The sequence below is a fragment of the Periplaneta americana genome, chromosome 1, assembly GCF_040183065.1.
Source record: "Periplaneta americana isolate PAMFEO1 chromosome 1, P.americana_PAMFEO1_priV1, whole genome shotgun sequence".
In the NCBI taxonomy this organism is placed as follows: Eukaryota; Metazoa; Arthropoda; class Insecta; order Blattodea; family Blattidae; genus Periplaneta; species Periplaneta americana.
In genome coordinates this window covers 92,976,757-93,002,378 of record NC_091117.1, presented here as the reverse complement: position 1 = coordinate 93,002,378, position 25,622 = coordinate 92,976,757, and the positions used below count along the sequence as shown (strand labels likewise).

General features: G+C 35.1%; 1 protein-coding gene across 2 annotated transcripts in view; it reads right to left on the bottom strand.

Moving 5' to 3' along the window:
- Window positions 1–25,622, bottom strand: part of LOC138698373 (acetyl-coenzyme A transporter 1) — a 104,401-nt gene that overhangs the window by 42,523 nt on the left and 36,256 nt on the right. For both annotated transcript variants that reach the window (XR_011331855.1, XM_069824248.1), the window contains exons 5-7: window positions 16,760–16,944; window positions 7,749–7,866; window positions 5,896–6,117 (exon numbers count right to left, since the gene is read on the bottom strand). Coding sequence is in view for 1 of the 2 variants with exons in the window: in XM_069824248.1 (XP_069680349.1) it covers window positions 5,896–6,117; window positions 7,749–7,866; window positions 16,760–16,944 (525 nt within the window). In the remaining variant the exon portion in view is untranslated. The remainder of the gene's footprint in view (window positions 1–5,895; window positions 6,118–7,748; window positions 7,867–16,759; window positions 16,945–25,622) is intronic.

Sequence of the window (25,622 nt, the reverse complement as noted above, 5' to 3'; positions counted from 1 at the left end):
TGCCTTTTATGCATTAAAGATTGTGCATTAAAGTAAAATTTATTGTGAATAATTTCAAATGCTACAAATTTATTTTTCAATCAGTTTTCATTATTTAGAGGTGGCTCATTTTTCTGCTCTTAAGTGATTATATTATAGATATATTAATTTGTCCTACAGAATTTATCTGTAATATTGGCACTTAATATTTTAGTAGAAAAATTCGCTCCGGCGCCAGGGATCGAACCCGTGTCCTTGGTTCTACGTACAAAGCACTCTGACCACTCAGTTACACCAAATTCAATCCACAGCACCGGATTGAACTTTCCTCCTTCGATGTTTCTCTTTGTGGCCTAACTCCAAGTTAGGCATATATATGTTTACATGCATCCAATGTGAACTGCGATTATACTAGGAGCACATTCAGCTGAGTGACTTGTAGGCCGGGAATCCTCAGTTATTATGCACTGCTAGCTGAGATAATATTATAGATATATTAATTTGTTCTACAGAATTTATCTGTAATATTGACACTTATATTTTTTAGTATAATGGAAGTTGACATTGGATACACATCAACACATATATGCCTAACTTGGAGTCAGGCCACAAAGGGAAACATCGAAGGAGGAAAGTTCGATCCGTGCTGTGGATTGAATTCGGCGTAGCTCAATGGTCAGAGCACTTGGTACGTAGAACCAAGGACCCAGGTTCGATCTCCAGCGCCGGAGCGAATTTTTCTCCTAAAATATTAAGTTTTAAGTGATTGTTTCATTTCCTATACCTATCAGAAATATGTATTAATACAACTGTACTATGAATAATGTAACATATTAACATTTATTTTTATAACATTCAACTAAGAGGTAAGTCCACATATCAACAAATGTTTTCAAAAATAATATTTCTATTAAGTTCTAATAAGGTTAATCAAATCTCAATATCCACATAGGCCTATTATTTCCTTGAATAAGTAATGAACAGTAACACAAAACTTTTGAATTTTATGTCAAACACTTAATTACAGAGTTCTTTAGAAACTTCAAATGTAATTTTCTCAATAATAAGAAATCTGGACTTAACTTTCTTTTCCTGCGCACCTGCGAATTGATGTATCAAGTGCAATTCTGTGAGAACATTATTATAACAAGACAAAAACGTTCACAATTCACATTTGTGCAAGGCAACCAGACTAGTTCCATACATTTCACAGAAAACTCTGGTTTTGAAACACACACTTCTTTTAACAGTCACCGTGTCAAATTCACTTTCCAAGCCATGTTTATCAACACAATCTTTCACTTCACGAAATCTTGAAATTAATTCGTCCTGACCCAATTTCTTAGTTTTTATGAGGACTATACATGCCAAGTTAGTCATAACAGGGTGTTAAATGACCCAGTTAAAGTTCATTCAGGAGTCAAGCAGGGATGTATTTTATCTCCCACTATTTTTCTGACAGTAATGAATCTGGTTATGAGGAAAATAAGCTTTGGAAAAAGAACTGGACTCCAATGGGAGATGATGCAATATATCGAAGATCTTGATTTTGCTGATGATTTTGCTTGTTATCTCAAAACTTTCAAAACATGGAAACTAAATTAGGTAGCTTACAAGAGGAGAGTACTAAGGTAGGACTGATGGTAAATTGTAAGAATACAAAGGAAATAAGGATAGGCTAAATAGCAATATAAATACCACAAGGACGTTCCAAATATATTCAGACAGTAACAGAGTTTCAATATTTGGGTAGTTTGGTGATAACAGATGGTGGAACCAATGCCGATGTTAGAAGCCATATTAGGAAAGCAAATCCAACATTCGTACAGCTATACTCGATATGGAAGTCCCATGATATTTTCTTATGAACGAAAATCAGAATATTTCTGAGTAATGTGAAAGCAGTTCTTCTACATGGTTGTGAAACATGGAAGGTATGATAACTGTAGAGGACTCCAAAAGTTTCCAAGTTTTTATAAATTGCTGTCTTAGAAGGATCCTAAATATTTGGTGACCAAACGCAATTTTAAACAAAGAGTTATGGGGATGGATTGGCTATACTCTTCGGAAAGAAAATTCTATTGAGAAAGAAGCTTTAAGACGGAACCCCCAAGGCATTAGAAAGAGAGGAAGACCAAAGGTTACCTGGAGAAGAACAATGGAAGAGGAAATACGGAAGGCAGGGACATCATGGTCCGAAATTGCCAATATCGCTCAGAATAAAAGACTGCAGCTCTTTGCTCCAGTGGGAGATACAGGAAATGATGATGATGATGATGATGATGATGATGATGATGATGATGATGATGATGATGATGAAAAGAAAGTTTCCTAAAATCGGTCAGGAAAGATGGATTAATAATCTTTAGTAACACAGTTTTGGGATGTAACATAGCAAGCCCTTTAAAAAATTTCCTTTGCTGGATGTTGTGACATCAGATGATTGAGTTTCATCAACATAACATCTCAGAAGCAACTTGCCTAAAAGATACTTTAAGAGCAGCTACTTGTCTGGTACTGAGACTTGCAAATGCAACCTCTGTAGCAGCCTCCTGTATAGTTATGAACTGTGACTGCAGTTCTTCCAGTTCTTCATGAAGAAAATGAGAAGTAGGATAATTTGATCTTACAAGTATGGTTATCAGTTTCATACTTTATTTGCACTCGTTAACGTTCGGAAATTATTTTTACAGCATAAAAATCACAAAATTCGCGATATTTTGTGGAAAAGTGCAGAAATTCGCAGTATTCTTAGAAAAATGGTCAAATTCGCGGTATTAAAAAAAAAAAAAAAGGGGAAAAATTCGCATAAAATGCGTGTTATCGCATATGCGTGTTATGCAGGTCCCTAAATAGAAAAACAACTGCAATGTTTAGCAGTTTTAAAACCTAATATGGAAGACACATATTAAGAGTGTGTAAAAATTAAATAATATATTCATATTCATCCACTTATCACACAATGACATAATTATTATTATACAGAAAGATCCATTTATAATTCGAAAGAAGTTGCACTGTGCATCATTACAGTAAATTGCAGACATTTATGTCACCTGTTCCCATATCAGCTGAGCAGGTGCATAGCATCAATGGATATGGTGGAAGCATTACTTCCTTTTTCATTTTGAAAGCAAATAGTACATTATGCAACGAGCCTATAATGATAGTAATTAAGACGTGAGGATGTTTATGGAACGAGCGCGTTTCATAATTTTCATACGAGCGTCTTAATTACCATTATAGGCAAGTTTCATACGACTTTTTATGCTCGACCATATTTCTAACTTGAAATTATTCGTAAGTATTCATGTTATTGTTATGTGAGTGAGTGCAATAGCCTACCTCATGAATTGTGAGATGTGCGCAGATGCGAAAGTATTGATTTTTTCCGGGAAAAGAATATCGACTACCTTGATAATAGTAAGATAAACATTAGTCTTGGTATAACCTTGAAATTGAATTCGACATTGAAAAACGAGATGACAAATTGAATTTATTTCAATATTATTTACAATTAACGCTAAGTATTATAGTAACAGAACATAACCTTCTGCGACAGTATTGGATTTCCAGCCTCCGTGACCTTTCGATAGTTGTCTTTCGATTGCATATCCGAGAATAATCGAAAACCTGAACTTTAATGAATAGGTGTACTTTAATGACATGCATTACAGGACTGCTACCAGGTGTATAATTACTACATTTCCGCATGGTCGAGCATAAAATTTTATATTTGTATATGGATAAATTATTATTCTTTTTTCATTTCGTTATTTCGTGTTTATACAATGTTTTGACTCGGGATGAATTTTAACATACCAGTGATGTGAGATGTTAGCTTCCAACTATATACCTGCTTGTCACTATGGGTAACTGGAAAAAAAAAAAGGGGGGGAGGAAACAGAGAAATACAAAGCTTAATAATAATTTTGTATTAACAAAAGCCGCCCTAAATAAGGGTTCAATAGATCGGCCTACTAATCAATTCACAATGAACAATGATTAAAAACACACTATGTAACCGTGGAGTGGCTTCCAACCTGTTTCTGATGTTTCTCCTCTGTACTGACGACAAGTATCAGCCAGCAACATGTGTTAATTGTTTAAAAAATTAAATTACTCTACTATAATGTTACTAGTACTCACATAATATATGTTAATAATTACAAAACTTAACATTAAGTGTAAATAATAATAATAATAATAATAATAATAATAATAATAATAATAATAATAATAATAATACATAATTATTAAATAAGAATATGTGATTTTCGTGATTCTGTCTGCCCATCTGTCAACACTCATAGTGCCAATGTTATTCATATTATTTTATTAGTGAACCTATGATAATTAAACTCTAGAATAAAGTATATTTAGACACCTAAAGTATATTTCAAAATATTAAACGTGACTCTAAAATACTTTTTTTTAGGCATTTATAGGTACATCAAAAGAAGACAGCAATATCAGAATTAAGATAGTTATGAAAAAATAAACTTTTATACTTACATATAATTAAGCAAATGTAATTTCATTTCCTAAGAGAAAAAGCTGTCCTAGCACTTAAGGCTGGTTCACAATAAACCGGGAACAAGAACAGAAAGCAGAGGATGTGAACGTGATGAATTTTTATTCACAATAAACCGAGAATGGATACGACTATGCATATCGATATGTATGTCAATAACAATATGTAAAGTCCGTATTACGCATTTTGATGTTATTTGTGTATAATTGACCAATGGCATTCTCTCCTGAGTACAAGCCAGGCAAATGCCGGGTAATCTTTTGGTGAATCCTTGAGCCTCACTTCATCTCACTACATCTTGCCAAAATATTGTAAAAAATTGTAAAAAAATTGTAGAAAATTACAAAATTGTAAAACTGTAAAAATTGTAAAATATTGTAAAAATTGTAAAAATTTGTAAAAATTGTGATTGTAATAATGCAAAATTTTTACTTGTTCCACATCTTAAAGCTTCATTGGTCATGTAAGATCTATGGGGGGGGGGGAAAAAAACATGAACACAGGTTAACCAACTTAAAAATTTATGACATGGAATATTTAAGAATTCAATTCAGGTGGTAGTCTGGTCACATATGCATGTAGCATATATTGGAAATAATTCTACTGAATTTCTGGGTTATTTACAAGTAATGGATGAAAAAGAAATTATGTCACAGCTTCTTTGCTACAAAATATGCGCCGATCAAATAGCTTTTTGATGGCAACAGAATAAATCTAGTAGGTGTGATCGGAAACGAGAACTCCTCGTTAATAGTGAATAATCACATTTAAGTACATTTATTTTAACAATATTTCCGTTCATGTTGTCGTTTCCTTTTCCAGTTTATTGTGGACCAGCCTTTAGGGAAATGAAGAATGGAAAAGCAACACAATTGATAGAATCCCCATTGAATCAGTGATATGGTTAGATGAAAACAAGAAGGAAATTCTATCATTATGCAACGATTATATCAGAAAGGTGAAGGGCCTAAAGATTTTACGGAGACAGTGTTGCTGCAAACCAGTCACAGCAAGAGATACCACTATTATCTTTATGAAGGATGTGTTTAAGGGGCATGGAATATATACATTTATTATTCCAAATATAACTTTAGCTGCTTTGAAAGGAACAATTGCTCTACTAAAACATTATTTGTATTCGAAATGAAACTACGTTCATTAGCTCTTTTATATTTTTGTAATACTTAAGTCACTCAATACTTGAATATATCTACTGACCTAAAAATGTATTCATAACTGTGTTTGTAGCAGTTTCATTTCCAAAACAAATTTAATGGCTCTATGAAGTTGTAATTACATTTCTATGCTAAACGTACAGTTTGTCTTTTTGGCAGCTTATAAATGGTGAGACGATTCATTGTAATGTAATGTAAGAATAGTACCTCTGTGTCCTCTGTTGTTGTGCATGTATTATTTTTCAGACTGTTTGCAGAACAAGTTTTAAATGTGAGGCCATCCACCATCCATAACGCCAGTGTACCGGGCCAATTTCCTCCAAGATTTGATAAAGTATTGAGGAGAGTCATATATGTTCCTCCAACTGCAGGATCACTTATTCTTGCAAAGAAAGCCATCACAGCCACAAACATGCAATATAGCGTAACCTGCAAAATTACAAATAGCAAAATTACTCAATTTATTTAACTCGTTAACAGTTATTTATCATCAATGTGTGAATTGGCCATTTAACTAATAATATATTTAACATGCATACTGCGCAAGTTGAAAAAAGCAACTGGTGTTACTTATAAGTCACATGTCTTGGGTTACGAGATGTCCAGAAAATCCTGGACATGTCCTACAATTTAACTTTCTGTCCAGCATCTAGGAGGTATTTCTGGAAATGACTAAGTGTCCTCCTTTTTGAAACAATTAAACTTATATTATCAAGTTCGGAAAGAAAGAATGATAGAAATATGCAACCTGACCACATAGCTATCAACTTCTTCCAGTGGTGGGTTGAGGCACTTAAATACTTTGTGTGGTTTTGCTTCGAGAAGAGTGAGATTCATACATTTGCTACCGGTACTTGAAGTTCACAACATATTATCACGTATCAAGGGTGCAACGATTGAAGCCTTGAAAAATGTCTTTTAACCTTCGTCATACCGGAAATAAAAAATTGTATATGGAATACCAGCTGGGGTGCACGCACCCCAAGAGAAAAACATAACATTATAGGGCTCCTATTGTACTACATTCAAACAAATCTGTTTTAATACATATAATTACATATTAAGTTGTTAATTTAAAGAATTTAAATATTTTAAAATCTGAATTTCACTGTTTTCTATCACCGTAATTATTGCAAAATCACAAAAGGGCTTATGATGTTCTAAACTGATACGTTTAAATACATAAAATAAAATTAAACACAAGGATGCAAACGGAATGGAACAATACTGTTTTCATGAAAAACAATGGGTTATATAAAATCTGATAAATTCTAATATTACTGGTACAGTTATACCAATAATAAATAAACATAGCAGCATAAAAATAACTAACACAAAAAAGTGTTATAATATTATAATTATATTATATTATATTATAATATTAGGTTAGTCACACGGAACACCAAGTGGGCGCAGTTGCACCCCATCAGCTATTTTAGTTCTATACTCATATTAAATATTTAAATTTTAAGAACAAATACGCCATAATTATATTGTAAGGGTTTACTAACAGCCATAGTTATATTATAAGGGTTTATTAACAATGTCATGAAACTACATGTCTCCAGCTTTCCCTGCAACAATTATATGGAAACATTAGTTTATTTGGATGCATGTGCACCCCACTTGGTAAGAGAAAGGTTAATAATAGGATAAGTGAGTGAGATATTTTAGTGGATGCAAGAATGAAATTGTCATTTTCATTGTGAAAAATGGCAGATTTTGCTATACTTAAACAAATGCAAATGTCGAGAGAGAGTATTTTCATTGATTTCAGCCCAGTGTTTAATTTATTGAGATATGTCAGATACAATTTAGAAAATGTTAATATGGCTTTAACTTATAAGTTATAATAACTCATATCAAAGTACTTGTTCAATACTTGGCAAGATGAACGAATTCATTGTCAATTGTCAATCTACCACAAACTGTTTGCACTATCAATAAACATATTGCATTAAAACCATAAAAATTCTATGAATAGTAATATGACTTATTAAGTACAGTTTACTATCACAGTTATGTCTACATTTTCTCAGAATAAATACACTTATGCTTACCTGGTGTAGTGAATAAATGCCAATAATGGCTATATAATAATACCATGGAATGTTTCCGTTTTGTATTACATATGGAGTTATCCAAACTAAAGCTGCTGCTATAATACCGAATAATATCCTGTCAAAAAAAAGCCAATGAGAAATTACTACATGACAAATAAGCAGTACAGAAATCTAATGTTTATTTTCACAGAAAGCAGAAAAGAAAAAAAAGTATGAACTGTCTCTGGAGAAAATTGCTAAGCATATAGCACAAAAGTAAAATAATAATAGAGTTGATCTTAATTATAATGACATTGGTTTATATGACATCTCATCTATAGCATATAATATTCTGTAATATAATTAATTAGTCATGAAACATATGTTTTTCTGCTTTCCTTAATACAGCATTCCAAATAAGTACTTTAGTATGATTCTTGGCATCTCTCAATGCAGTCCCTATCTGGAGATACGACTGAGGGATTATTTTACCTCCGGAAAATTTTACACTAAAGGACTCCATGTATCATAAGCTCTATAGAGTGCAAAATATAGTAGGGCTTCATTGGTGTTAATGCAGCTTCTGTGGGTACCTCTTAGTTACTTGTTAGCTTAAACAACAAGTTTAAGCTTTCTCGCCACATCAAGGTGAGTACATTGCAAAACAGGCAATATATTTGCAACCAAGACTCTTCAAATGATATTCTCTATCCAGTGCTTTTGCTTCAGTAAACTCACATTTTACAAATCTATGGATCAACAATTGGCTCTCTTCTGACAAAGGAAAAATTTTACAGTACGTACGAAAGAAACCAAATGACCTAGAAATATACAAAAACTTGCCCAGACATGTTCAAACATTTTTAACAAGAGCCAGAACAGGCCACATTGTCATTCAATTGTACCTACACCGATTTCACATTTCTAATAATCCTAGTTGTCTGTGGTGTAATAATCATGATGAATATCTGAAATACATTCTTCTATACTGTCCATCCAGAAACAACAAAAGAAGTAAATTAAAATCATCAGTATCAGTTGCAGAAGACACAGCTCTGCAATATATACTGACTACATCCCAACTCTGGCTACTAGCAACAGGCATTTATAATGAACACCGATGAAAATACCCCTCGTTTCTCATGAAAAACAACAACTGAAAAGACTAACTACAGTGGACGTGGACTGTAGTAGACCTTATGTTGTCAGTAAACAGCTGGATACATTAAGAAGATTGAGTGACTGATCTATTGATTAATACAACATTCATAAATGCATCTATCTCGTACATAACATAATTGTCCTACCTTATTTTCAATATAATTTTTAGCCACTGGTGTAGCTCTGTCGGCTAAGGCGCTTGCTTGCTGATCCGGAGTTGGCTCAGGTGCGGGTTCGATTCCCACTTGGGGTTTTTTCGAGGTTTTCCCCAATCGTAAGGCAAATGTCAGGTAATCTACAGCGAATCCTCGGCTTCATCTCGCCAAATATCATCTCACTATCAATTTCATCAATGCTAAATAACCTCGTAGTTGATACAGTGTCGTTAAATAACCAAGTATATAAAATATAATTTTCCAAGAACTAGGCTATTTTAAGATTTCAATACACACTTGTTCTTAAGAAATTAGTACCTGTGCATCCAGGTTAAGTTTCCGAAACCTATTGGCACCATATAGTCTGCACTGACATACTGAATGGATAGAACCTGTAGTGTTCAGTTACAGCAGACTTTTAAGGAGACAACATGGCTACAGAAAGGAAAGTGTTTATTATCAAAGAAAGTGTTACAGTGATCAAGAAATACTAACAGAAAGTGGATGGAAGAAAGCTGATATATGTTGTAAATTTCTAGTTAATTCTACTGCCCAAAGGATTTGGAAAAACTGAACCAAAACTTCTAATGCATTTGAACTTAATGGATCGAGAATAAAGCAATTACGAATATTGCATATTTCTGTATAGCTCAACTGATGAATTGTTTATGCTTGTAAATTAAATTAATCTGCTTGCTATGTACTGCATACAGCTCAAATGATGAAATTGCTTGCTATCTTGCTATGTATTTTATGTTATTTTTGTAGAGCCACCAGTTCACTTGCCTACTGATCTAGACCTGCACTTGGGCTTAGGTTATATTCCTGTTCGGGCTGATTATATTGTCTGGTTTCTTCAAAGATTTTTCCCAGCTGTAAGACAAATTTCATATCTGTGTGTGTGTGTGTGTGTGCGTGCGCATGCGTGTGTTTATCTAATGTTCTGAATTTGACAATAAAGTCATTCTTCATCTCCCCTACCAATATTTAGAGATGGGATTCTTAAACGTTGAAAGTGCATCACATATTAATAAATGTCTCTCATCCATTTCTTCTTCCTTTGAACACAAAAGGTAATTTGGTGACGCAAATACTCCAATTTTATGCAGGTGTTTGCCTATACAATCGTGACCAGTAACAAGTCTAATGATTTGCAGGGAAAATCTGGAATCATTTCACATTCAATTATCATTTTATTCCACTGAACATTTTCATTATTACTTTTAATTTGGAACTGATAGGTTCGATTGATCTTTCTAACCCCGTGTGGTGTCCAGGGTTAAAGAATGGTTCCAATATAGTCCATGCGTGTTGTAAGAGGCGACTAAAATGGACACCCAGTGCCTGGGGATATAACTGGGCCACCCTGCCTCCAGGGGATATAAATATGGAGGCAATGGGATGGTTACTCAATCAAACCACTTCACATTGGGCTAGTCACCCATGTGGAGGTAAAAATGATTCAGAGACTTAAACATAGCTCGTAGTGAGTGGATGGATCTGTACGACAATGACTGCAATGGAAAAGGAAAGTGAGATTTGGAACGTGGAATATAAAAACAATCGCTGGTAAGGAAGTAGAACTGATACAAGAAATGAAGAGACATAAACCGGAAATACTTGGGATTAGTGAAGTGAAGAAGAAAGGCAATGGAATGAAGAAATTGCAAGAAGGATATACTCTACAGTACTCTGGAATAGGAATGGATAGTAGACTAAGGAAGGGGTAGGTGTAATCACTAGTGAGCAGCTTAAAGCTAAAGTGAATGGATGGGAACTAGTTAATTCAAGGATAATGGTCGTCATTAATCTTGATTTAGAAATTAAAATGTCCTTCATTCAGGTGTACACACCAACAGAAGATTCAAATATATTAGAGAAAGAGGGATTCTATGTACAACTTCAAAGGATTGTGGACAAGGAGATAGATAATGGACATCATATACTAATAGGAGGAGATCTTAACGCCAGGCTTGAGCAGGATAAGAGAATAGAACATGGAAGTATGGGGAATCATGGAGGTGAGAGGACCCTGAATGAAAACAGTAGGCGACTAATAGAATTTTGTATTGAAAATCAACTGCTAGTGGGAAATTCCTTCTTCTCTCATAAAGAAGTACACAAAATCACCTATGAAACTGAAGGCAGGAATGCCAGAATTATTATAGATTACTTTATCTACCACTATGGAACAGGAAACAACATTATGGATGTGGAAGTCATTAGAGGAGCAGAACTTGCAACAGACCACAGATTATTAGTGATAGATACTAGGTCTGAGAGGCCAGTTAAACCCAAAAACAAGAAGTTTGAGGTGATGAAGTTCAAGGAATTTCAGAATGAAGGTAAAAAGACCCAATAGGCAGAGATGGTGACAGTGAGGATGCGAGGAAGAGGATATGAGGATGCGGATATCAATGAAATATGGAATGAACTGAAATCAGTGTTACTACAGTCTGCAAAAGAAGTGTGTGGGAAAGCAATAGTAGACACAAGGAGGAAAAGAATATGTTGGTGGAATGAGAAACTGAAGGAGAAGGTGAAAAACAAAAAGGATGCGTGGAAAAGATATAATAGTACCCAAACAGAGAATACCTGATAAGAAGAAATGAAGTAAAATGTGTAGCCTAGTGAATGAAGCAAAAAGGAAATCTTGGGAACAGTTTGGAAATATGATTAAAACTTAAGCTAGAGAGAACACAAGAAACTTCTGTTAAATATGAAAGGCACTAAGAGGGAAATATGGAAAGAAAGCAAGAACAATCAAGGATGAAAATAATCTTATATCAGAGAAGGAAGCAGTGCTTGAAGAGTGGAGAAGATACTATGAAGAAAAGTTCCAAAACACTGAGGTGGGACAAGAAGAAGAGGGAATTATGTTCCGACCATATGAAGATGTGAAAACTTCAGATACTGAAGGAGATGTACAGTAGAACTAACTGAAGTATAAATAGCATTTGATCGAGTTAAGATGGGAAAAGTGGCTAGTCTTGATGGAATAGCCCTGGAGCTAATTAGGTATGGTGGTAAGAAGATGGTAAAGCAACTTACTAAGCTGTTCCAGAAAGTATGGGAGGAGAATAGAATTCCAGAGGAATGGAAGAAGAATATAACTATTCCGCTACATAAGAAAGGGAGCAGCTATGACTGTAATAATTACAGAACCATCCACAGTATACAAAGTATATATTTGTGTGTTGGAGAGGCGACTCAGAATAGTGGTAGAAGAAGATATGGAAGAGGATCAGGCGGCTTTTCGCCCGGGAAGGCAGACACAGGATCACATCTACACCATAAGAACAACAATGGAGAGAAACATAGCTAAGAATAAGGATCTATATCTAGTGTTCCTTGATTTGAAAGCTGCATTCGACTCCGTTCCAAGACAACATGTATGGAAAGCTTTAATGGCGAAGGTGGTTCCAATGAGACTACTGAATGCAGTGAAGAATGTCTATAAGCAAGTTCGAATGAATGGTGAAATGTACGGAGGATTTTCAATGGAGAAAGGAATTAAACAAGGGGATAGTCTCAGCCCATTACTTTTCAATATATTTTTGACGAAATAACAAAAATATGTAAACGACGAACCCACAGAACGAAGTTGGGTATATGGAGAATGAGGCCAGTTCATTTTCAAACACTGTTATATGCAGATGACATTATGTTAATAGCGGATACACCAGAGAGACTTCAGTAGGCAATATTGGAATATAATGAAGAACTGAAGAGGAAAGGAATGGTAGTGAACATAGATAAAAGTAAAGTAATGTGGGTATCAAAACAGGATAGAAAGGAAGAAGAATTGAATATGGTCTGTGATGGAATGCCTCTAGAGAAAGTAGAAACTTTTGAATATCTCGGTACTATTATAAGCAGAGATGGGAAAATTGAACAAGAGACGTTAAATAGAACTAAAAAAGCAGTCTCAGCCTACTACCAAATAAATAATACTACCATAGGAATGTAAGAGATCAGCAACAAAACAAAAATGCAGATTTACAACTCGACAATGGCCCTGATTACGTTGTATGGTATGGAGAGCCTTGCATTACAAGACAAACACATGAGTAAGATTACTGTTATGGAAATGAAATTTGTCAGGAGAGTATTAGGAAAAACTAGAAGAGATAGGATCAGAAATGAAAGAATCCGAGAAGAGGTTGGACAGAGGAAAGCTACGAGTATGGTAGTGGAGGAACACCAATTGAAGTGTATGGTCACATCGAAAGAATGGGAGAAAAGAAAAGCAAAACAGGTTTTTGAAATGTGAATCGAAGGAAAATATGAAAGAGGAAGACCACGTATAACATGGTAGGATAGAATTGAGAGAATTGGGCAGAAACGTGGGAAGACAGTGGGAGAAATGAAGAGATTCAGTAGTAATAGAAGTGGCAGAGATGGATAGACCGAGGTTACCCCGATGGTTGACAGCATATGGAATGAAAGAAGAAGAAGAAGCTTGATCTTTCTTTTGATAATTCGTTTTATTGATTCATACGCAAAATTTTGTTTGGTTCTTTGTTTGATTTTTGCTCCTTTTTCCGCCACCATATCTGCTGTCTCATTGCCAATCATTCCACAATGAGCTGAGATCCATTGGAATATGATGTTTTTCTTCAGATTTTGAATTTGTCGAATCATGGCATGTGTTTCTTTGACTTTTTGCATTTTAGGGTAGGGTAATCTATGGCGAATCCTTGGCCTCACTTCACCTCATCTCACCAAAAAATTGTATTAATTCTTGACTTGTCCCACATCTTAAAGCTTCAATGCTAATGTAATATTTATGGAATACAATAAATGTAAATGAAAATGAAATCTAGTGATAAAAATCGTATAATTGCCCATCTCCCTTGGCTAAGAGCACAATAATCCCATATAATTTTTACACAATTTTTTATGTTCCTTCGATGACATGTCTCAGCTGTTGAACCGTGTACAGTGAAATGGAACATAAAGGGAAAAGTAGCAAATGGAAAGGGGAAGTACATAACTTATGGAGTTAATTGATGATATACACAGTCCAACAATTAAATAATGAGACTATTTTATTGTAAGGAAAAGAGAAATGCCATCAACACTCCACTGCATGTTATTGAAATGTCCAACCTTTGTATACAATCTGGCAACAATGTATAGCTGCACACTAAGTATGACGAGCACTAGGGCGCCATTTTGTATCAGTAGCAGGAGAGGGTTGTTACGTTACCAGCATGGAGAAAACATTAAATTCTGTTTTAAGCTACGCAAAAGTGCGACTTAGACTGTGCAATTGATGCGACAAGTGTATGGGGATAATTGTTCATCTAGTGCACAGATATTCAGGTGGTATAAGCGATTTAAAAGTGGTGTGGAAATAACAAAAGATGAAGCAAGGCCTGGGAGTCCAATTTCAGTGTGTAACCAGGATCTCACTGCAAAAGTGAGAGAACTGGTTAAAGGAGATAGTTGTGCGACTGTGAGAATGTTGGCAGATGAATTTGGTGTAAGGCAGGAAACAATTCACTGTGTGCGGCCTGAGTACTCAACATTAGGCAGTTGATTCCTGCTTCATGACAATGCACTAGTTCATTGGGAAGTAGTTGTACAGGAATTTTTGGCCTGGAAACAAGTGTGTGTGCTTCATCGCCCACCCTATTCACTAGATTTGTCCCCCTGCAACTATTTTCTGTTTCCAAAACTGAAGTTATCGTTAAAGAGGAGACTCTTTGACGATGTTGAAGATGTCCAAAGGACTGTGACATCGACTCTTCAAGACATACCAAAAAAAATTTCCAGAGGTCATTCCGGTTGTTGCTTGATCGTGCCACTCATTTTGATTCAGAAGGAATGTACTTTGAATGAAATACATGTACTATTCAATTGTCTTGTTTCTATTTTGTACAATAAAATCAGTCTCATTTAAATGTCGGATTTAATAACAATGACGACAAGTTCACTTCACATAAAGCAAAGCCTTTGCTTTAACATGACATAGTCTGTATTTCTTCCAGGGGTATAGAGCTGAGACAAGAAAACTGAAATAACTGCATACAATACGAATATTTATACATTTTCAATAAATTTATAAATTTCTATGCAGAAAGAAATTTTAACGTTACATTACAAACTACAGACTAAGAACAAATTATACAGGGTGTTTATAAAGTAACTATTCAATTTTCCTAAAAATGCTGACTGATCATTTTCTTTTCTAGATTTTGTGAATCATTTGACAATTGAAGAATATCAACAGTTAAGGCACATCTGCAAAAACTGACTTTTAAAGTGATGGCACAAGAATTCTCTTCTAGATTTCATAAGCCACCTCTAACATGTGGACCAATAAGATCCCTGATGAACAAATTTCACAAGGTAAGGAGTGTTCATGATGTGAAATGTTCTGGTCGACCTTCAGTTTTATCAGAAACTGCGCAATGAATCGAGGACACAATCAACCGTATTCCTCATGCACCAATCAACAGGGAGTTCAGTACTGTACATACAGTTGTTTGGAAAACACCATGCTTCACATTGAAAAAAAACTTTTTATCTCTTTAGATGCTGCACAGGCTACTGGGGAACTATGCAGCACAAAAACCAAGGGATATGGTGCAGCAACTTGTTTCTGATGGAACTACCGACACTTGTGGTACCTCATCCTGCAACAATTTATCTATGACTACCTGTATGAAACTTTTTTCGGATAGGTGGATAGGAAGAGGTTCCATAAATTTTGTGCTCCCTGTTCACATATAGTTAGATTTTTTTGTGGGGTTTTGTTAAATTATAGATGTACAAGGTTAAGATTAACAGTATTAATCATCCACTGTGTGGAGTAATAGTGTGCATGTCGGACTGCAGGCCCGGGTTCAAATCTTGGTTGGTACAAATTAACTGGTTGAGGTTTTTCCTCAACCCACTAAAAGCAAATGCTGGGTAACTTTTGGCACTGGACCCTGGACTCATTTCGTTGGCATCATCTTAATTTCACTCAGATGCTACATAACCATCGCAGCTTATAAAATGTCGTAAAATAAATTAAGACAAAAAAAAACAGTATACAATATTAATAAAAAACTGCAGTGGTTAAAATTACAGTTGATTTCTTGAAAAAGGTTTAATGTGCTACTACAGAACTTTGAAATTTGTGAGCTGATATGCAAAGAGGTTATTTCGAAATGTATTACCTTTTTTTTTTTAAACTAATGGCGGGTACATGACTTATGTCATTCACCCATATGAAGCCAGTTATGTAGACCAATTTACCGACAGAGTCATTGCCCAGGGTGCGCCATAGGAGACTGGTCTACACTACACCCAAGATGAGATGAGATGAAATGATTATGGAGATTTGTGGATGCCACAGAGGAACTGGAGTTTCCGAAAAAAATCCCTGTGTTACCTAGATCACGGGCTTGCCCAACACACGTTATAAATCGGAGGTACACTGAGGATCGAACCCGAGTCCACAGGATTATAAGTCCAGCATCTATATTATCTTTTCTTATTTGATTCATTTGTAACACAAAGAGAACTAATAATAAAATTTAAATAACAATAAAATAAATGAATAATAAAATATAAATAATAAAATTTAACAAAAGTGTCCACCCCACACAAATGGATAGTTAATTTATAAACACTCCATACAATGTAAGTAATTAACATCAGGTTCACTCAAATGCAATAAAAAGAAGTGGTAACAGCATTATTTCACTGCAGACTTACCTATAAGGAAATGCAGATATGTAAATATTCATTGGTCTAGAACCAACAGTATATTTACTGATTGCAAGAGGTAAAACTATTTGCAATGGAACTAAAGGTACAGCCATCAATGCCAACTTCTCCTTTGGAAAACCAGCATCAATCATTTTCAAACTGGTTACTGCATCACATGCACTGAAACCAATCTGTAACAAATAAGTGGCAATAATTGATATCTATTCATAAACACAAATGCAAAGCAGTTATAACATCATGCATGCTCTCTATGTTTTTAAGCTTCCATGGTGAATGTGATCAGAATTTAGCTTTTGCATTAATCACAGTGTCCTGGAACTTGTCATTTCTAATGTTTCGGAACTATATAAAGATTTCGAGGTTTCACTGTATCAAGGTAAATCTCGAAATGAAAAGTAAAGTTAGTGAAAAGAATGACTCACCTGAAATCTTAAAAATTACACTAGCCTGCGAATTTCAAATTTGTGTCTGTTGCCTAAAGTAAATAATGTGATTTTATATCATTTCGATGTGCTGAATTCGAATTTTCAATCCGTTTACTTCTATCACGTCAGGTTTGTTTGCAAAATCACTTTAAATGCATTGTATAATTACGTGAATTTCATCACAAACTTTCTCATTTCACTTTTTTATTTCAAATACAAAAGCAATATTTAAAAGATACAACTTGCTGCAATTATGTGTACGGTTGTTCATACATGTCACTAGAGTGTTTGTGATTTGTTTTGTCTTGTTTACTTCAGTATTGGATGTATAAATTAGCACAATGTATCACATAAAAAATTACACCACTTGCTTCTTAGTTGAGGAAGTGCTCCTGCTCCTCTTTCTTTTATTTTTGTCTTCAGGTATTTTACGCTTTAACATCCAACAATAATTAATGAGGATGCATACTGATGCTCCATCGTCCCTAGTATCTCCTTTCGAACTCCTGCAGATCCTTGTGAAATCGTCCACCTTGCTCTTCGCTCAAGAATCCTAGTTTTCCGGGGAAATAATCTAGGTGAGAAAACAGAAAATGAATTTTGATACTCATGTTACAACCAAGTTCCTTGTATTCTTCAAGCATGTTAGCCACAATGTTTCGGTAATTAGGATCCTTGTTGTTACCAAGAAATTTTAAAACAAATTCACAGAAAGATATCCATGCTGCTTTCCCCTTTTCATCCACAGTGTTTTTAAATGCTGCATCAGACATCTGTTTGCTTTAGTCAGGACCATTAAATATATGTTCTTTTAATTTGCTTCAGATAGTAGTGGAAGTTTCTCACATATGTATTTGAAACAGTCTCTTTCCTTATTTAAAGCCACGTTCTGCAGCACCCGACTCTAAAGATAGTCACTGTCACTCGTCCACTCGTCACAATTTCCCTCACCGCTACATCAGACTCAGATGAAAACTATTCAAGATTTTCTAGTCGCACAGTGATTGGTAAATCAGGCCCATGGGGTACAGGTAAAATGGCTGACCGAATAACTGGATACATGATATGCTTTTTATTTTTAGAATCGTACCCCTTCACATCACACGAACAGAAGTAGCAGTCATTACTATGGTTCGACTGCTCTCTCCAAACCATAGGTACTCCAAAAGATAGCAACAGACTTCTGCCGTTGATCCAATGATGAAGTTCTTCAATGCATACTCTACATACTTTGTGTGGTGTCCAAGCTTTACTTTGATCTCCAAGTTTGATTCCAAAATAGTCATGGTATGACTTTTTCACAAAATCTGTAATATTACGCCTCTGCTTAGGCAATGTGTATATCCTGCATAAGTTATATAACAAAAATGGTCTTGATTATTTATACATTCTCGATGCGACATGGTAAATACTTTCTTACTGAACTAAAAACTCTCAACTTTCTACTCCATAATAAAGCTTCAAAAACTGATTTCGTTTCGTTTCCAGGTGAAACGCAGACTATTGTAATGTGAGAGGAACTAGACGAGTTGAGTTGAGTCTCTCACCAAGGTATGGCTGACATTTCTATCTCCCACAAATAAAGATAATGGCAACGCTGCACGTTATTTCACCCTAACTTCCTTATACGCTTGCACCCCCTATCTGCTACGAAACATCTGTTGTCCTTGATTTTCAATATAAACATCTTAAAAATATGTTGAATATATTTGGTTTTCATATCTTAACGTACTAAAACTATAGTTGTTAAAGTATTAAAGTTTAAATAATTACGCTATAAATTGTCGTAATATATTATAAGAAAATTAAAATAACAAAAAAATGGTACGTGATAGGAACTTTCTGGCTTCAAATTTGACTTCAGCATGCTAAAAATACCCTAAAAACATTCAAACTTTGGAGGCAGTAATTTCATCGCAGACTAGTGTTATTATAGAATGTAAAACCTCAAGTGAATCCTACCTACGGACACATAGTGCAAAATACACTACACATCTGATTTATAAAATAAAACCATCTGCCCTTCAATAAGGGTGACCACAAGGATCCAGAAAACAAATACATATATAAAAGTTTACAATGAAATAATGAAAATACATACAATAAATTTCAAAAGAAAATTAAAGTGAATCATATTACTTGAAATAGAAATGAAATTACAAAAATATGAATTGAGTCCTTTAGAATTTCTCTAAGGATTTTCCCAACATTGCAAAATGTGAATCCCTTTGAATTTAAAAGGTTATAAGTATATTTGGAGATGTTATACTGCTTGCTAAAATAAGGAATGCAAAGATTCATATGTAGACGGTTCTCTTTTCATCATCAGTAAGTTTTGGCTGTTGTGCATCTCTTTCAAATGTGATAGTCGGGTCTAGTATTGTTCCTGTGTTCTTTTTTCTATCAATGGCAACAATATCTGCTCGTCTTGTTGAATCAACTTCCGAGATACAATGCACTTCTTCATGACTTCTAATCCTTGTCTTAGGATGTCAGCAAGCATTGTCTTTACCCTGTGATGGCGGTTGTTCCAAAGTAACTCAGTCTTTCAGCAGAAACCCAACACATGTCCTAGTGTTTCAGTCTCATCACAGCCTGGGTGGCGGCAACGAGTTGTGTTCAATGCTCTACCTGGGACTGACCGTACTGGAGAAAGGTTGCATGACAACTTCACCATATTAATATATTCAGATGGTGACAGGCCTAGTTTATTGAATATTCAGGAATTTGTCTTAGGACATTCTGCATAAAAACTGACTCCTTATAGATGGCTCACACAAAGACCAAAAACAGGATATGAAGTATACTGTGAAGAATTTTCTCAGTACACCCACTAAGTCAATTTACTAAAATTTTTCATGGGGAAATCTTAGCCATTAAATCTGCACTAAGAATGTCCTATACAGGATGGAATGTAACCACTGCACCAAAATGAAACTGGTAATAGATCATGAGAAGAGATTTGAAAAATCTAATTAAAAAAAAAGTCTGACATTTACCATTTTAAAGGAAATCATTACCGTCAACGCGGGCTACTTGGACCCATAAGGTGTTAGTTGAACCCAGAAGAAAAAAATGTTTACTTACCATTGGAGTAACTTACGTGAAAATATTTGTACAGATGAAAGCTTGCAGAGAAAAAAAACCACAACTTTCGACACCGAACTGTTATTTTACATCCACGAAAACATTATTTTCTTCTGGGTTTAAGTAACATCTTAAGGGTCAAAGTAGCACATGTTGACGGTATATTTCTATGAAACATTTGGCAACATCAGGCTACTGCAATAATTCTACCAAGTGCAGCCTGCACTGTGGCAGGGCAGAGTGAGTAGTTCAAGATGATGTAGATTCATAGCAGATGTAAACGAAAACAACTCCTAGCATTCGTCTCCATCTCTCTTTAGGGTAGGAAGGGAAAGGGGTATTGCATTCGTGGCTTAGTGATCGCAATTTTAAACGGAAATGCGCATTTTGTGATATCAGAAACAAATTGTAATAATTTTTACTAACATGATTTGTCTTGCATTAAATTAACACTCCTGAACATAAATCATTACAGCACACGGTATTATTTATAGTAATTTTAGATTGAAAAAGGTTAAATTAATGTAAATATTTCCTGTTTAAATGATGTACCAAACTGAAAACAAAACGTGGAAACTAGAAATCAAAGTTAATATTCTATATCTACACCAAATGAGAAACGGATGGGGGGGGGGGGGGGACTTTCTCGAAAACATTACACGTGATTACAAGAGATGCTCAAAATGTCCTCCATTGGCAGTGACACATGATTGACGCCGTAGAAAACTCTCGCTGACTCTTCTCAGTACTTCATTTTGAATGACTTCTTGAGCAGCTTCAAGCATACGTTCCCCCTCTGCTGTACCATCACAGATACGTGACACTGTTCTGTGTTGCAAGATTTATTTCAAGAATTTTAGCAATTTAAGCCTTGCCCTGAATAGGGATCTAAGCGCCACAATCATCGAAAACGAGTTATTAATGGAATAGGAATCTATGACAGTTTCTCTATCATATGGGGACATGTGTCAGTAGCTATGGCAACTACATCAGGTTGAAATTCTAAAGCCGAAGTTCGTTCATTGTGGAAGACAGATCTAGCTCCAGTTAGTTTACCTTAAATTTCTCAAAAGAATAGAATTGGAGCTTAGATCCCTATTCAGGGCAAGGTTTCATTATTTAATTTAAATTCATGGCTAAATGGTTTACTTTGCAAAAAAAGACTCAAGACACCAACTAGTCAGATTAGTTTTACCTACCTGCTTGTACAGCAACTAACCATTTCTCTTGGGCTGTTAGCGCAAAATAGCACTACAAACATTGGAAAAGATTATTTTTTCCTGCTTAACAGTGCTTCATTGAAGGAAAAGTGTAATAAAGATTTTATTATATTTAACATGTAGAATCAACTCTTAAATTTGGTGCATTGGTCCCCTTCCATCCAATATAGATCAGGGACAAAGAAAAAAAACTACAGATGTATAGTAGGGTGGCCCTTAAAAATGAAATTCGAAAAACTTTAGGTCTCATCCCTCCAGTTGGTGTCAATTATGGAGAAAACACATTGTGTGAAATATTTTTACAACTGAATAATATTGAGGAGTGGCCCTTTCTGTTGAAAATTTTGTACATTAACATCAATCCACTGTCATATTGCGCTATTTGTATAAGTTGTTATTTATTCTTTACTGATGTTAAATGTTTTCATTCCATAAGTGCCCATGATCTATAACTCCAGAAGTATGCAAAATCAAGCAATCTACAATGGAAACCCGAAGAATTAAAAAAGTCTTCTTGCTTGATCCTTGTGAAAAAGAAATTCATGGTTTGAAGCTCTATCTTATTGACAAGCATTTGGCCATTTCCTTTATCTCCATAAAGAAAAGAAAAAGATAATTCATGTAGCTAGAGTCGATGGCAATTCGGAAGGCAGTTGTCTGCTAGCGTTTGCGTCGAGAGAGATAGATAGAGAGAGTAAGGCAGCGTACAACACTGCCACATCGTACTTCATGAGCACGTGCAATAAAAATAGCGCAGGAGAGAATTTAAATTATCAAAAGACAATAATGACCTTAGCCATTGATTACTGTAAGCATGACACCAAACAAACCCTCTTTCCTTCACTAACAATATTCTTTGCACGGTTCTCAATCCCACACCACATGCTTCTGCAGTCATTTCTTGCATGTTGGCAACATTGCTGCCAGCATCAAGATGGCCGGCAGTGTTCTGCTCGTTAACGTTTTTAAAATAATTATACACCTTAAACACTAATTTCTGTGCCTGCTTGTGTAATACTTGTCTTTTTACAGTCTCTTCTTCCATTTATTTACCTTACATACACACAGTAAATGTCAGTTTTACTTATTCAATGTATTGAAACACTCGCACGTGAACAAACGAACTTGGGAAGTGCTTGTTATAGACTGATTCCGATTGGTTCTACTGTACAAGCTTGTGACATCACATACCTGAAATGCTATGGCGCATATAGAAGCTAACCGCCTTCCAAAATGCCGTCTAGTCTAGTAGGGATACTATTCAAGTAGTGTCCACTTTTCTGTCTAAGGCAGGTATAGCAGTGCGTGCTTCACAACATGCCATTAGTAAGTTAGAGATGGTCTTCACTGAATGGAAGGACATTCTGAAACACAGGATCTGAACAACTCCTGGAGACAAAGAAAAGGAGAAGAATTTTTTGGAACAACTGGATGATCTATTTGATATTACCCATATAGGTGCCCTGAATCTCATCATTATTCTAGAAGACAAGACATTTCTTACCTCTCAGTGCCAGAAAGGATGTCCTAGTGCAATTGGTGGATTGGACAAGAAGTATAGTGTTCATAGTGATTGTATTACAAAGCAGTATGAAGAATAATTTAAGCACAAGCATAGATCAGAAGAGGAAATGGAGAATTTATCGCACAAGGTAGAGTTAACATCTGATTCTTCAACATATAGTGATGATGAACATTATCAACACAATACTGTAATGTTGAACCCACAAGTGCAAGGTCCCAGTACTAGTTCTGCAGTATCCACACCAAAGACGAAAACAAAGAGGGCTCGAATCAATATCGTATCATCCGGAATTGCCTCATCTCTAGGTAGAACAAACATCTCATCTAGAAAAGCTGTAATGTTGAGCCCACAAGTGCAAGCTCCCAGTATTAGTTCTGCAGTATCCACACCAAAGATGAAAACAAAGAGGGCTAGAATCAATATCATATTTCCTGGACTTGCATCAGTTCTAGATAGAACAAACATCTCATCTAGAAAAACCACATTTATCTTAATGGAAGTTGCATCCAGTCTTGGTCATGATGTTTAATTCTGAACATCAACAGAAATTCTATCCATCGAGCTAGAGCAAGCCATCGAGCCACTATGACAAATAATTTAAAATCAGAGTTTCGTGCAACAGTTCCTTTAACTGTTCATTGGGATAGGAAGCTCATGGAAGAATTAAATTCAAAGATGCACGTAGATTGGCTTCCAGTGCTCATCTCAGGTGTTGGAGTTTAACAGCTTCTTGGAGTAGCGAAGCTACCCTCTGGAACTGGAGAAGCTCAAGCAGCTGCTATCATAAGATGCCTGGAGGAATGGGGTGTTGTCAACCACCAAGTTGTGACTCTCAGCTTTGATACAACAAGCTCAAACACTAGTCGTCATGCAGGTGCCTACACTATAATTGAACAGAAATTGGGGAGGAATGTGCTGTATCTGCCATGTCGCCATCATGTGATGGAGCTCATCTTCGGAGCTGCCTTTAATGTGACAACTGGAGCCACCAGTGGGTCAAGTGGTCCAGTAGTACATGATTCTCTAACCCAATCACTTCCAACTCAATGCTCTGTGACGTCATAGTGAGCTTCTCTCATTCTCCGTAGCAATCCAGGTAGACTCTCAGAGCTGACCGCAATGCCAGACCCTATTGAAGCAGTGGTGTATGGCAAACCAGTTTAACTTAGTGTTTACAGTACCTAATAATAATATATTGTCTTAGGAACGAGATAAGTACACGCTACTATACTTGAATAATTCTGGTATCTTTCTGATATATTTAATGTACTCTAAGTTCATGCAGACTTACTTTTAGACTAAACTATAGTCCTGGGCAGCTTGGCCTTTTATTAAAAACCCTTTATGTGAACCCAAGCTAAATGCAGTTATTTAGTAGGTAGGCAAATTTACTTATGTAGAAAGTCACCTGTTATAACATAGATATCAGAACTACATGTCTTTAAATAATTTTATATCTTATTTTCTAGGTTGAAGATATAAATGAAAATGCAAGCAATTGCACCAACCCTGGAATTTCTGCAAAGTGTTTCAAAATAACTATTTCTGTTGGAAGTGAAGTTGATTTATCAGCTCACAATCCTAGGAAAGAAAGATTGAGGAAATTAAAATGACTTAAAAAACGAGATGTACAAAGTAAAGTATTCTCATTGTCATCTGGAGGAGAAAACAGTCGTGATTCTCAGCTTGCGGGTGGAAATAGCAACCAATTAAAAATTTATGTGATATGTTTTTAACTATCATAAAGATTTAGCACACATAGTGAAAATTCAAATGGATTTACAGAATCGTAGCAAGAAAGGAATGTAATACCCAAAGGAACTGAAAACTGCGGCTCTAACAATATTATTAAGTCTTAATGTTTATAAGTTTATGCAGTACTACAATTGTCTACAACGTGCTTAAGACAAATGACAGAAAAATGGCAGTACTCTCCCGCCCCAAATGAATTTATATTTGTAAAGTTGAAAATGAGAAATTTAGTGAGATAGAGAAATATTGTCCTAATTTCAGATGAAATGTCATTTTTTACTTCATATCGAATGATGAAATAGTAGGATTAGGTAATAAAGGTACTGTATGTACAATGAAATGTGTAATCTATGTTTGGCATGGACTGTAGATCTACAATGTAGATTCTACATGTAGTTGCTTCATAAATGAATGGGAATTTAAAAAATGAGACAAAATGCATAGCCCATTTAAGTATGGTATTCCTTGCATACCATATATAATATGATAATCTATACTAATAATAAATCTGTAACCGAAATTTTTCCGGTAATTTTATATTTTCCAAAAATAATTGGTGTCAGCATGTTTAATTAATCATCCTGAAACCAAAAATAGCTTTTTTTAAATTTTTGTTTATATGTCTGTCTGCTTGTCTGTCTGGATGTTTGTTACCTTTTCACGCGATAATGACTGAACCGATTTATATTAAAATTGGAATATAAATTAAGTTCGTTATAACTTAGATTATAGGCTATATGACATTAAAAATACTTTATTTAAAGGAGGGGGGAGGTTATAAGGGGGCCTTAATTAAATAGATCGAAATATCTCGCTTATTATTGATTTTTATGAAAAAT